At 44.1% G+C, this 14,317-nt stretch overlaps 1 protein-coding gene across 1 annotated transcript in view; it reads right to left on the bottom strand.

Moving 5' to 3' along the window:
- Window positions 1-3,023: 3,023 nt before the first annotated feature.
- The window catches only part of Lrp2 (LDL receptor related protein 2), a 207,114-nt gene continuing 195,820 nt past the window's right edge, over window positions 3,024-14,317 (bottom strand). Inside the window, exons 71-78 of the mRNA XM_023719208.1 lie at window positions 12,859-12,949; window positions 11,864-11,931; window positions 11,592-11,712; window positions 11,343-11,472; window positions 9,966-10,067; window positions 8,386-8,493; window positions 4,702-4,773; window positions 3,024-4,542 (exon numbers count right to left, since the gene is read on the bottom strand). Coding sequence (XP_023574976.1) covers window positions 4,381-4,542; window positions 4,702-4,773; window positions 8,386-8,493; window positions 9,966-10,067; window positions 11,343-11,472; window positions 11,592-11,712; window positions 11,864-11,931; window positions 12,859-12,949 — 854 coding nt within the window. The 3' untranslated portion in view covers window positions 3,024-4,380. The remainder of the gene's footprint in view (window positions 4,543-4,701; window positions 4,774-8,385; window positions 8,494-9,965; window positions 10,068-11,342; window positions 11,473-11,591; window positions 11,713-11,863; window positions 11,932-12,858; window positions 12,950-14,317) is intronic.

Below are 14,317 nucleotides of genomic sequence, written 5' to 3'. Positions count from 1 at the left end.
CAGCAAGGACCTGAGCTCCTCTGATGATGAGCACAGCTGAGTTCATATCAAGAAAACCTTTGAAGTAAGCTTCTCCAGGAGAATCAACAGCTCACCATCTCCCCCGCCAGTTCTCCTTTTGTGCTGTCGGTAATAACCCTCAGGTGGGTCTTCCCATGCCCACATCACTGATTTAGTTACCTGGGTGTTACAAAATGACTTAATTAATCCACCCTAAGTCCTACCTAACTAGTCCTGGGTGCTAACTCTAGCTCACTTTCCAAGATTCCAGCGCTCAGGTTTTTCTGAGTCGTTAGCACGGGTGGGCTTGCACTTTGAACACCACAGCTGTGATGCATTCTGAGACAGAATGTACATGGACATCACAGCTAACATGTCTGTGATATTTCTAAGCGTTGTTTCTGCTGGGCTGGGCTAGGCTCAGCTGAGTGTGCTCGTAGCTTTCCCTGGATCTGACAGTCAGAGTTTTAGAAGGAAATAATGATGCCTTGATGGTCTCCACGGCAATCACTGGCAGCCTTCCAAGGACATCTTGAGAAGCAAAAACAAAGGCAGACCCCAGATATCCTATTGATGATTAAAACATCAGGTTTAAAAAGTCATGTCACAGATACTTTACCAGAGTTAAAAATTAAAGGCAGAAAACATCAAGCTTAACTTTCAAAAAAGGAAAAATCATGATTCATTTCTTTTACTTTTGAGTTTATTTTTTAACCCAGTGTCCATTCATGGACTTATCCCACCAGCAGTGAACAGGAGGTTGTTGGCTCTGCGTGGCCATGTGTCCCTCAGATGGCCTCCTCCTTCCTGGCTCCTCACTCCCACCATCTCTTGTGCCTTAGGCAACACTGCAGGGGCCCAGAGCCACATGAATATGCTATGGTGCTTCAACTCCATAAAGGATGTTTGCACAAATCTCTTACCAGAAAGAAAGAAAGAAAGAAGAAAGAAAGAAAGAAAAAAAAAGGATCCCCATGATAACATTCAGCCTTGAAACTGATAGGCCTAGGGATGCTCAAAAAAAAAAAAAAAAAAGCATTTTCTAAAACATCTCTGACAGCCAGTATTTGGAAGTGAAAATTAAGATGGTGTCATTGAATCCACTTCGTTGAAGCAGCTATAACAGGTTTAGACTTTACTGAAACAGCTGCCCTAAGTTTGAAATTAACTACATCCAACTGAGGACTGCAATGGAGATAAATTATGCAGCCACAGGTCTTCAGGGCTGGAGGACTTATAGATAACCTTTCAGCTCATTCAGTTCCCCTGCGAAGCTACTGATCTACAGGGAGGTGAAACTTACTCGAGGACACCTGACCAGTGAGAGCACCCTGTCCCCATCAGAAGGGCCACTTGCCAGTGTGCCTGCAGTCCGTACCTGCTCTACGCAACACTCCTGGCCAAGACCACAGCAGATAAAGGAACTTCTCAGTCCAAAGCCTAGGAGTCAACTAAGTCCTTAAATTATGTAATGCATCTGGTTCCTTTAAGATGTGGGGAAAGGGTGGTGCTGTGACAAGAACAGCTTGCAACTAACAAAAATGTAGAAACAAATGTGTAACCACAGACCTGGAAACAGCCATTTCCTACCTGTCCTGGCAGTAAGTCTCTTCCTGTCAGGAGAGATTCAGGAGGCCTTTTCAAGGCCTCATATTCTCTTGCCCCTAAAACTTCTCCCAAGGAAATTACAGCTCCAGTTAGACTTGGGAAAGCTAACAAAAACATAACTAAAGAGACATCCTTGGTAGTAGAGTTTGAAAACACAGGAAAACGTGAAAGAATAAATTCATACATCGGCTCATTCTTTCACTCAACAAAGGTACATCAGAGACGCAGTCAAAGGGTCTCCACTCCTGTCAGTAGAACAAGAAATGTTGGTGAGAAAGAGTCCCAGAAGGATCCTGGGAAGGTTGATTTCAGCGATGGCTCTGCTCCTCATGCTGGGCCCTGATTATGCCTTGGTCTTCCCCACCTTTCACTCCCACGGCTCTTTATTATCTCTTCTATTACCACCCAAAAACAATAAAGCACACTAAACTGGTATCCCCACTTCGGATTCGTTACAGAATATACATATATAATATATATATTTTTTCAAGACAATATATATCAATATAACAGATATATCAGATTATATCATTTCAAAGGTCCAGATAAAATGTAGAGCCTGCCCATAGTAGCCTCAATTTGAAAACAAATTAAAGAGCAGCTGTTTCTATTTAAAATAGTAGTTTGCCTGCTTAGGCAGAAAGCAGTGGCAGGGGTTTGATCCCGGGAGAGCCGTGCCAGCCCCGCCCCCGGGACAGGGAGTGGTGGGGAGAGCCTGTGATCCCACCCCTTGGGAGGCTGAAAACAGGAGAATCACTTCAAGTCCAATCTACATTGTGAGACCCTGTAGACCCTTTACTACCTACCTACCTACCTACCTACCTACATACAATAAACTAGTAGTTTTCAAGCCTGTGTGGGCATTAATATTAACTGAGTTGTGAAAAAGACATAACTGCCTCTCCCCTTTCCCTTCTGCCTCCGCGATAGTACTGATGGCCAGGATCCAAAGGTTTCCTTTATGCCAGCATCTGGCTATGCTCTCTACATAATTTCCATATTGGCCTCATAACCAGTTAGCAGGGTCAGCAGCTGGCAGTGCTGGCCTAGCCCCTGCGAGGAAAGGGCTGGGACCTGTCCCCCTGCCAAACAAGCGAGCCCCACCAGAACCGTCAGAGGGCCAGCACACGTGCACTTTCTTTCTGATCTGCACTGGCTGCAGACAACTTTCGGGGAATGCCAGGCAAATACTGTTGGCCCAATGGGAGTCTGGTTTTGACCAGTTTCTGAAGACCTGTTTGTTTGTTCCATGACCATAAAGTGAATATAAAGAATTGCTGATTTTTAGACAAACTGCTCTGGATTTGGGTCCAGATTTAGGAAGGGGTACGATCACTATAACCAAAAGCATTCAGGCTTTCTGCACAGCCAAACACAATGGGTTCATGAGTGGGATTTACAGAGCACACACAGGACTCTGATAAAATACACATTTATTAGAAATTTTTCAGCAGCATCATTTCCAGTTATTTTTCTAATCAAGGTACATTTCCAAGTAATTACAATCAGTACTCAAAATATGAACAACAAATACTTTGAGAACCCAGAAATAAAATAATCAGTAGTACATCTCATCCATCCATCCATCCATGCATCCATCCGTCCATCCATCCATTCATTTTCTAACAAATGTGCAAGATTAGCACAGAGAACCAGGAACGCTATTTGCAATGGAAATGCATATTCCAGCCGTGGTTCCTGTGCTGGAGACTCTACCGTCTACTTTAGCGAAGAGCTGGGTTGTACAGTACATTCTGATACCAATGTACAGATTTAAGCAAAGGACCCAAATAAGGCTCAGTAAAAACAGTTTCCCTTTCTATTCATGTTCCACTTAGGAAATAAATAGGCATTATTATAATGATATATTTTCACACAGAGAAATAAAAACCCAGTTGAGGATTCATTAAACTGGAATTTGTTTTGCACCTTACTTCAAGAATACACAGATTTGGTTTTAGTGATTCAGCTAGATGAGCTCCAGTCCAAAGGAAGGTGCTCATTTAACTGAATAGAGACTCAATGTAAGACACTTGTGCCTAATGACATGGCTTCCTCGTGGACAGTACAAATAAAATTGTCCAGTTGGCAGCTTGTGAGAGAACATGTAAAACAGCATTTTCTGGGTAGATAACAGGAATATGCAGAAGGGTGAGACTGAATTGCTTTTTCCACCTTTTGTATTGTCTGAGGCATCTACAGTCAAGCCCAGATGTATACAGCAGATAATGTCCACTATCAATATCCACTAATCAAGTTGATATGTAATATAGAATATTAGCTATGTGCTGATGTGTAAAACTGGAACCAAGAGTGAGGCCTAGATTCCTTTCCTCAATAATTTTAAAGGAAACACACATGGTATCTCCTCTGGAGACATCAGACATGACTAAGGGACCCCAGCCAATTCTCCTTATTGGATCATGTATTATAATGATCGCCAATCAGTTCCATAGATACTTTTATTAGCAAATTCAGTGATGTTATAATCTGCAAAATTTACAAATGCACAATATATTTATAGTGTTACCTTCAGATGACTTCAGTGCAAAGATATACATACAGTACATTGTGGTAATTATTTGTAAAAATATGAAACAGCGTAAATAAAAAAAAAAAGACACACAAGATACTTCCAACTATAAGCAACCACAGGAAAAAAATATATATATATATTTTTATAAAGTACTGAATGTTAACTTTTTTCATTTGTTTGTAAAAAATATACGTGCAAAAGTATGTTTCTCATTATTCCCTCAGTGGCTGGCACGGCTATGTCTCAGAGTCTTCTTTAACAAGGTTCGCAGTGTCTTTGAAAGTGTCTTCTGTTGCAGTGTACCCTGGAGACGGGCCTCCTTTCTGAGAAGTTTTAGCAGGAGGAGAAGGCGATGGAGGTGGCGCTGCAGCAACATACTCTTTAGGCTCGGTATCCATCTGCAACCAGAAACAGGAAATGATCATTCACTCCCCAACACGACCGGAAGCGTTTCCAGTGAAGATGGGTCTTTGTCAGCTTGCTCCCAACCACCTGAGTGTCCATATGTCCAGTCAGGCCCAGCAGATGATTTCTACAAAGAATGTGCTATAAATTACCTCTGCATAGATGGGATTTTCAAAGTTGGTAGTTTGTTTGGGTTTTCTTCTGAAGATACTCCATTTTTTGGCCTGTACAAAAGGAGAAAAGCAAAAAACTTTCAGCAATGGAGTTTTGGGGTTTTTATTTGTTTTTTGTGGTACTGGGCATTGAACTCTGGACCTTATGCTTAATAGGCAGGGGCTTATGCCACTGAACTATATCCCCGGCCCTGGAGTTTTGGTTTTTGGAATGTACATGCATATATGGGCTTCTTTTCCCTCTGTGTAGGCCTTAAAATTTCTTCTCACTGAAAGACAAAGCAACTTGGGACACAGCTCATGTGGTAAGTTGCTTTATTCTTCCCATCATCCCTGAAGGTCTGTGGAAATCTCTGGGCTGTTTTCATCTACTAACTTCAAAACACTTCCTTGATTTGAAACATACAGTTTCAGAATCTGGTTCCAGCATACCTAGAAGCTCTGCCATGCAGGGCTCTGGCTGCTTCAGCACAGAGAGAACAAGAGAATCTAAAATGCCCAAGAGGTTTCTGGGAAAAAAGGTTTCTGAGACTGCACAGAACTGCAGGAAAACCTATAGTTCTCATTTCCTACATTTCTTGACTCTCAGCCAGTTCAAGAGTATTTCCTTTCATTTTATCAATTCCTCCTGTAATCATCCTTAAAACAAACAAACAAACAAACAAACAAAAAAACCAACTAGCATTCATCAGATGCTCCTTTTGTGTTAGGGATTATTCTAAGAATTTAAAGGTTTTCTGACTTAATCTGTTCAACAGCCCTATCCGGTGGATTCTCATTATCCCGGAATGTTGAGTGCTGGTCATAGTAGATGACACACCTCAACTGTGGGGTAAGAGCAGGCAGTGATTCTCCAGGAACTCAGAAGCCCATAGCTGAAGGAACCAAGAAACAACCCTGGAAAATAGTGGGTGTCCACCACATAGTAAAAAAAGCCAGCAGAAGACAATCAAGAGAGAGATAGCTACTGTGACAGCCAGCTGAGGTGGCTCACACATTCTGTGGGATGTGTCTCATTCTGAGAACATCCAGCATGTGAAGCAGGGATCACATGAAGGTGGGAGAAGTGGAAGAGGCCATTCGTTTACTCGAAACATGGTGCCGCCAAGGGGAGGGCAAAGACATCAAGTCTGAGCCTGTGTCTCTCAGCTTGAAGCTGGGAAAGCCAAAATTTTTCAAAAGCCACTGTTTCAGTATCAAGGACTCCTTGAAATTAAGCAGCTAAAGTATTAATAGGAGCCATTATGTGGTGGCTGTCACTTTCACCCTGTTGGGAGGTCCCATTCATGTCAGTGTAACTTGCGGAAAATGATAAAACTGAGCCATAACAGTTCATGTTCTTAAGTTTGAGTCCGTTCAGTATATTTACTGGTGAAAGGTAAAGTTGCAAGATCCCTTTGCATATCACATTAACATCAACCTCAGGTGATCTTAAACAAGTGCCTCTTTTGCTTTTATTTATTATTTGCTTTTTGTAGACTGTGCTCACTATATAGTCCAGGCTGGCCTTGAACTCCTGATCTTCCTGCCTCAGTCCCCAAGGACTGGGACTGCAAATGTGCACCTAGCTTATCTTTGTTGCTTTTAAGCCAAGTGGCTGCTAGTCTGTGCCCAAGGGACAACAGGTACGGGAAAATCTCTGGGCATAGCACAGAGAGCAAACCTTAGAGAGTTTCCACCTCAGCTAATTAGGACAGTAAGAGGAAGAAGCAACATTACACAAGCATAGAGATGAGAGAAAGGGACTACAGCCGGTGAAGGGCACTCTCCTCTAAGGTCTTTCTGTGCTCAGGCTGTTCTGAGGAGGGAGGGTCGGGTCAGAGGTCCTCGCCTTCCCACTGCATTCCCCTTCCTTGTGCTAGGGACAGCTCTGTCCAGTGAAGAGGTAGAGAGGGCTTGAGGTGAACTGAGAAAAACTGTCCAGAACATAAATCTGGCATGGCCCTGGGCTTGAGTCAGATCTGGGGAACAAATATGTGACATTCAAATACTCTGGTGTCTGTGAAAACTTAAATTTCAACATCCATTTTTAAATGGATTAAACATAAAGGGATGGGGTTCTGGCATCACATACTGCGCTGGCCCTGCCCCGAGTCCTGCATGGTGGCGCACACCTGTAACACCTGTAATCCCAGCACTGGGAGGCTTGAAAACAGGAGGATCGCTATGAGTCTGAGCTGCATAGTGAGACGCTGTATCAAATACATGAAAGAAAGAAGAAAGAAAGAAAGAAAGAAAGAAAGAAAGAAAGAAAGAAGATATCTGGGGAGATAGCTCAGTGGCCAAGCATCTGCCTGTCAAGCTCCAAGATGCAGGTTTGATCCCCAGTGTCAAATGCAATACAGACCCTGGAACCCTGGGCGCACAGCGCTGGTCCCCAAACCAGGCACAGTGACATACACCTGTAATCTCAGCACTGAGAGGGCTGAGCTAGGAGGATCACTACAAGTCTGAACTGTGTAGTGAGACCCTGTATCCAAGAAATAAACAAAACAAAAAGAAAAAAAGAAAAAAAAAAAAAACATAAAGGGAAAACATTCAATCTCTTGAAAAATATGAAACTGAGCATTCCTTTCTGTGATGTGTGTGTGCCTGTGTGTGTGTGTGTGTGTGTGTGTGTGTGTGTGCACGCATGCATACTTATAGAAAGGAATAAGTAATAGATATGGAAATGTAGACAGAGGCCTTCAATACAAGCTCTTCTCATTGGTATCAACTTAGCTCATAAACTCATTTTTACCCAAACAAGTAGAACTAAGACCAATGTCTAAGGTGGTTCTTGGCTGAAAATGTAACAAGACTTCCAGGTTAACTTAGTACATACCAGTTGTTTACAGAATATGCAACTTCAGAAACAGATTGAATAAAAGGTTACTCAGAATTTATTTTTTTATATTCTACTTACTAAAAGTAGCATCTTAGAAGTGAGACATTCCAGGTCTTATTATTCTCACCTGGAGAGTGTGTGATGATTTCTGTGGTCAGAATTACAGGAAACTCTATTGGGCCAGGAACACTGTACACTGGGCAAGACAAGAGCTATCCCATCCAACCAACAATAATGCCTTTAGCATGGGACATTATTGAGGACTCCAGGACCCAGAGATAAAATGGCTTATCAAGAATCAACAGCTAGATCTGTGCTAGCTGCCTATATCACTGAAACTAGCAATATGTTTTCAAACAACAGACCTTCATAGTACACTTATTTGCTGAATTTTTTCTGCATTCCACATAGACGACTGGTTGCAAAGGTTTGGCAGGCTTGATAAAGAAACTATCTGATGGCCCTTTTTCTTTTAACCTCCACTCTTAAATACTGTGAGTGTCGCACGGAAGACAGTGCTGTTGGCCGTATGATTGGTCAGTTAATTAGAAGGGTAATGAACGGCCTGATAGACGGATAAAGCAGGTATGAATGAGCACCACCTAGTGGTAAACATTGGCGCTAGCGGTAGAGCTGGAAACATACAAGGAAGGATCTTTTGCTTGTATCCTTACACAAGGAAATCTTAATTTATGTTAAGTAGATATCTCACATGAGGCGCTCCTGGTGTGCACATGCTGAATCCAAAAGTCTGCCCTTTGTGACACAATCCTTCACAGATCAAAACCAACCCGGCAACTCCTGCACACATCATCGCAGGACTCAGTCCTTCCTACCTGAGGTCCATCAGCATCCGGGGAAGTTGGCGTTGGCTCTGGAACTATCCCAGAAGGGCTGATGGGACTTCCATAATTCTTGTTTTCCACATTTTCAGAGATAGTCACCTGTGAACATACTGAAGATCCTTAACCAGTTTTGAAAGAATTCAGTAATGTATAAAATTTGTTGTAAGGTTTATTGCCTCCTCAGTTCTGTTCACTGTCTTGCTCCCACACAGACATGGTCAGGTACCATTTGTATGAGCAGACCCAAACCCAGAACTACACATATTCCCGTCACTCTTCAAATCCAGAGCACTAAACCATCTGTGCCTTAATCCTGAGAGGTAAATGCATTCCCCGCTGGCCACATTCTCTCTTATTAAAGCAACTCTGAGTATACTCTCTCTGGCTCCTTTGTCCACTGTCAGCCATAATCTTGGGTAAAAAGAAATTCTGACTGCATGTGACAGCCAAACCCCAAAAGAACAGCATGAATAATCTCCCAAGCTCAATAGTGAACTGAGAATCCCACCTTTGAGTATTAAAAATAAAACTATTTTTAATAGTATAGAATAATATTATATTGATGTATGGTATTCTCACTATACATTAATAGGAAATGAAGACTCAATGTAAAACAATGAGGTTAGCAATTCTTTACACATTTTTTTTTCTCTACACATTTTTATATAACAGTCACATAATTCCCAGTTTGTCTCTTAAACCCAAATTTGCATGCACAGGTAAATTACAGAGTCCACAGCCTGCGCCTTTTCCAGGCCCCACTTCACTTTCTCTCAGACATGGACACATGTTCAGACACCCAGGCTCCTTTTGTTTCAAGGGCAAACACCAGATGAAATGTTTGATCCTGTGTTAAAGTTTTTCTCTCTAGTACCAAAGGCTTAGGTAAAATGCTTCCAAGATTCTAATATCTCTGTTCTTAAGAAAGTTATCTATGAAATAAAAACTTCAAGCTTATGTTGAACTAGAAAGAAGCTGCTCACGTGTTAGCACTGAAAGGTATTCACTGGCACTGAGTACAAGGCTGCTTGGACAGAGGAAAGGTGACAGGCCTGCAAGGGTTGCTGGGCCTAATGATGAGCTTGCTCCCTGCCCCACTCACCTTTCTCTTCACCCAGCTGCACTTACAGACCATGGAGCTGCACCACAGGGAACTTCTGCAGCTGTCTGTCAACCTTGGAGACCTTTGTGCTTCTCAGAGAAGCAGGGCGCAGGCAAGCAGAGGGAGGCCCCCTGCCTGTAGCCCACCTCACATCACACTGTGCGGACACTACATTCACACATTCAGTTCCCAAGTCCGTAGAAAGGCACAGTGGTCACCAGGCCTCTGGCTCTGGCACCTCTCAGGACAAGTCAGGATGGCTCAGAGCACCATCTGGGGGGCTGCCACGCCTCACCACAGGCTTAGATTGTGGGCAGGCTTGCCCCCGCAGGGCCACCAGCCCTGACAACAGAGAGGATGCTGAGGCTCCCCGGGCAGGGAAGGCTGGGAGGCTCCTCCCGCAACATCCCCAACAAAATGACATACAGCAGCAGCAGTGGCCAAAAAGAAAGGCAGTGTGGTGTCTCACCTGGGCCGGCAGTACCACTCTGACAGCAGTGTCTCTGGTTGAGTACATCGGGTTCTCAAATATCACAGGCTCCTTCCCCATCTCCATGGCAAAGTGCTCACTCTGGTGGGGAGAGGCAGAGGTGCCAGTGTTACCCCAAGTACAAGGGTTCAGAGACAGCAAGAGACCACAGGCCTCAGGGGCACCTCACGGTCTAGAGCAACACAGATGCGCTGAAGACACCAGCTCCAGGACAGACAGGCTCCTCCTTCATCTGTATTCTCTATAGCCCCTTAACATAAATCACTCACTTGTGGACTGGTGGACAGCAGAGAAGAGGGTGGGCAGTGAGGGAAGAGAAAGGAGAATAAGGAGAGGGGCAGAAAAGAGGAAAATGGATATTACTGAACTTTTTTTTTTTTTGCAGAACTGGGGTTTGAACTCAGGCCTTTGCGCTTGCCAGAAAAGCGCTTATTCTGCTCAGCCATTTCCCTGGTCCTATAATTGAACTTTTTTTTTTTTATAATTGAACTTTTAAGCAGGGCAAAAAGTGCAAGATTTGATTGGGGAGACAAAAATACTGAAAGTAGACTTCAGGCACGGACTACGGAGCACACCAACAAGCTGAGATTGTGCTGGCCCCTCAGGAAGCTCAGGAAGTCCTCAGGGGAGAGAATCTTATACCCATTCTACAGACGGGAAAGTGAAGGCAAGCAAAAGCAAGCTCCGTGCCCATCACTGCATACGTAGAAAGTGGCAGGGCAATGGTTTGAATTGACTCTGGCTCTAAAATCACTGCTTATTCCGTCACTATACATTAATGGGAAAATATGACAGTGGGAAGAATACAGATCCCTACTCCTTCGATGCATACAAAATATCATCAAATCAAAAGAGACCACGGTGTTCTGTACCTTTCCCCTGCCTCCCCAAAACACCCATAAAACTTTCTGACCCCAATATAGCACAGTGGTGACAGTGGGGGTAAATATCAATTTTATTAAAAAGATCACCCCTAATTTTTAAACACATTTCTGGTGCTGATGAGATGGCTCAGTGGTCTAAAGCACCTACTCAGAACAAGCTAAGCAAAGCACAGGGACCGCGGTTCAATCCCCCAGCACCACATGCCAGCCAGCCCCGCCCCCTGGTGGGCTGAGCTGGCCACACACAGACACAAAATAAATAAATAAATATTTAAAATATAAAAAATAAAAAATAAACACATTTCTGCAGCAAACCTAACATTCCCTAACTTGGCCTGTATAGTGTAAACTCTTTCTGAATGGCATACTATATTTCAATATTCTCTCAGATAACTGCACTTTAAAAAAAATGTTTCTTTTATAAAACAGTAAAAAGGGCAACCTGCAAATCACCACTTCGAAACCAACTCACCGCAGCCATTGATCTGTCAATAGCAGACTCCGGGCCGAAGTCGGACACGCCAATATCCATGTTAACATCCACCCCTGATCTGAAGGTCACCCCATTTCCATTTTCTGAGGGTTTCACAAGACTGCTTAAGCTGCGAGTAACCAAAACCAGGGTCAGGCCTTTGCAGTAGTTCCCTCTACACTGTAAGTCTTACTTAAATGAAATGCCCAATCCACCCCGAGTGTGGATGTTCCACATAACAAAACTGACCTTGGCAGCTTGGGCAGAGCAGGCAGAAGCGAGCCAGTTTTCCTATAGTGGAAGAATCCTAAAGTTCCCAGTGCTGCAAGGATGATGATCAGGAGGATTGTCAACAGCACCGCCATTGCTGCTGTCACAGAAGGGAGAGGCAGAGAGCTGATCAGCACTCAGGGAGAAGAGCCATCCAACTTAGGGCAAGGACCAGATGGGGATAAAAAGCACATAGCATCCAGTGTAGGGGCCAGGGCTTCCTGGAGGTTGCCTGTACCCTTGAAACTTACTTGTTCCTGGAGGGATGCCTTGGGAAAGCCCGATATCACAGTAAGCGCCACTGTAACCCTCAGCACACCTGCAAGTGAGAGGAGAGCTGTTGACTGGCCCTGTGGCCTGCTTAGACTCAACCAGGTGTTAACGGCATTCAGCAGTAGAGAATCTCAAGACAGCAGACAATGCATCCTGCCCAGCCTCTGTTTCACCTGTGTGCACAATGAGCAGAAAGAGCAACGCTCTGACTCTATCAATCCACTTCCAGCATAGTAGCTGCGCCTACAGGGTCAGTCTCACCAAACCTTGTGGTGTCTTCTCTGCTCTATGGACGTCTTCCTTAGAGGGCAAATGTGGAAGTGGCCCTTCTGTTCTTTCCACTGACATGCTTTCAGTAAATACTTTCAGTAAATTTTAAAGGCAGTTATGCCTCTGCCTCCCGGTTCAAGCTTTCTCAACAGGCTTCTTTCTAAACGCCTAGCTCAGTTTTCTTCTTGTCGATGCCTTGTATTAAAACAGCTCTGCTGACAGCTGTCCTCCCATAACCCTACTGCAATCCATCATCCCAAGTGAGTGGGAGAATGCTATTGACATCCCTCCACGTCCTCGCTCCCCCAAATGTGGCCCCCCACTGGTGGCACTGCCTAGGAGATTAGTTGTTTTTTTTTTTTTTTGGTGGAACCGGGGATTGAACTCAGGACTTTGCGCTTGCCAGGGAAGCGCTTATTCTACTGAGCCATCTCCCTGGCCCCTAGGAGACTGTTAAGAGATGCAGAGTTGCTGTACATGAGGATGGGCATTCTAACTAGATGCCCTGGTGACTTACGCAGTTATAGCTGGGAAGCACAGCCTCAGGGCTCTGTGGCCTTCCCCAAGGGAGAGTTGGCTGGTTAAAATGTGAAGACCAATGGACTGACAAAGTTCCTGTGCTTGTTCCCCTGGCTACTGCAAGGCCTCAAATTTCCCCCAAAGAGGAAAGGCCTCTAGACCAGGCCTCAACATTTAGACTTACTTGCACTTGGGGTGGTCATTCTCATCAAAATAGCAGCTTCCTCCATACATGCACCTGCATGGGGGGGGCATGGTGATGGGGAGCTCGATGGCTGTGGAGAGGAGAAGCCATGCGCGTGTTAGTCAGGACACACAGGGCACGTGCACCATGCAATCCGCAAGGCGGGCCATGCCAATGCCAGCGAGTAAGTATCCCTGCCGAGCTGCCACCTACCCCCCCAGCATGAAGGTCCTCATCAATAAGAGGACCTTGGGGAGCAGTCATACACACTGCCTGGAAAGAGACAGATTATAGCGCCACCACCCCTGAAAAAAACAGTGGAGAGATGCTTAAGAGTTACATGACGCTGTGGTGAGAGAATCTCTTTAAGACATTTATGTTGTGTGAAGTTTTCACTTCTATGAACCACTGACTAAAATCAAGTTTTGTTTAGGTACACCTCAAGATTGCAGCTAGAGGCTCTAGAGTACCAGCAGTAGACCAGGGGACAGACACACAGACATGGACATGAGCCACCCAAGGGACAGTAGCTAAACCTCCCTGCTCCATGGCACTGCTCCTTCTCGGGCCCCTTACACTCCCTGGGAGTGCCAGGTGGGGAGGTAATGTTTCAATGTTTCATGAGTAGAAGATGATTAGTAAGTATTTATCATCTCTTACTCAGGAGCTTGGTTATTGTTCTGGCTCAATCCTTCGATTTGAGACTCTACTCAAAATCTCTTTTGCCTGAGAGCCCTTCTGGAAGGTTCTATCTAAAAGAGCAGCCCTGCCTACCCCATCTACTTCTCTTACCCTGTGTTCCTTATCTCCTTGGTACTTTCCCTGTCTCCAACACACATTTCTAGGTTTCTCTATCTATTGTCTTGTTTGAAAATACTCTCAATAACAGCAGGTGATTTGATTTGTCCATTTTGCTCATTTCTGTGGTGTCTAGCACTTAGGACAGTGCTTAGCACATAGCAGGCACTCAACAAATACTGAATTATCTAATAAATTCATATACCAAACCAAAGTCCTATGTGAGGTGGACATAGCATTAACGCACTTGCTTTGGTTAAAATAAAAATCTTTCAATTTAAACAAAAAATTTAAGTGAGAAAAGTATGGTGACAACAAATGTTAGAATGACCCATCTACAGCATAGAACACTCCTCAAAAGCTGAAATTATTTAAAATATTGCTCAGAATATTGGAATCTTCCCAGAAGCTCCCCAGAAATGCTGGGATGAGCATGGGGCAAAGAAAGAGAGAAAGGAAACAGCTTTTGAGTTTATCCTCCAAAACTGCTAACTTAAATCCACTTGTGCAGCTCAGTTAAAGGATCTTTGTTTATGTTGAGCTGTGGGGGACTCAGGTCAACAATTTCTGACATTGCCAGTTAAACAGAAGACCCAATGCTATTATGGGCTACTGGACTCTTTTAGAATATTTTGCTGAGTTTACACACCTATAATATTCA

Source organism: Octodon degus, unplaced genomic scaffold, assembly GCF_000260255.1.
Source record: "Octodon degus isolate 3935 unplaced genomic scaffold, OctDeg1.0 scaffold00065, whole genome shotgun sequence".
NCBI lineage: Eukaryota > Metazoa > Chordata > Mammalia > Rodentia > Octodontidae > Octodon > Octodon degus.
The sequence above is the reverse complement of the archived record's forward strand: the minus strand, read 5'-3'. Positions and strand labels throughout refer to the sequence as shown.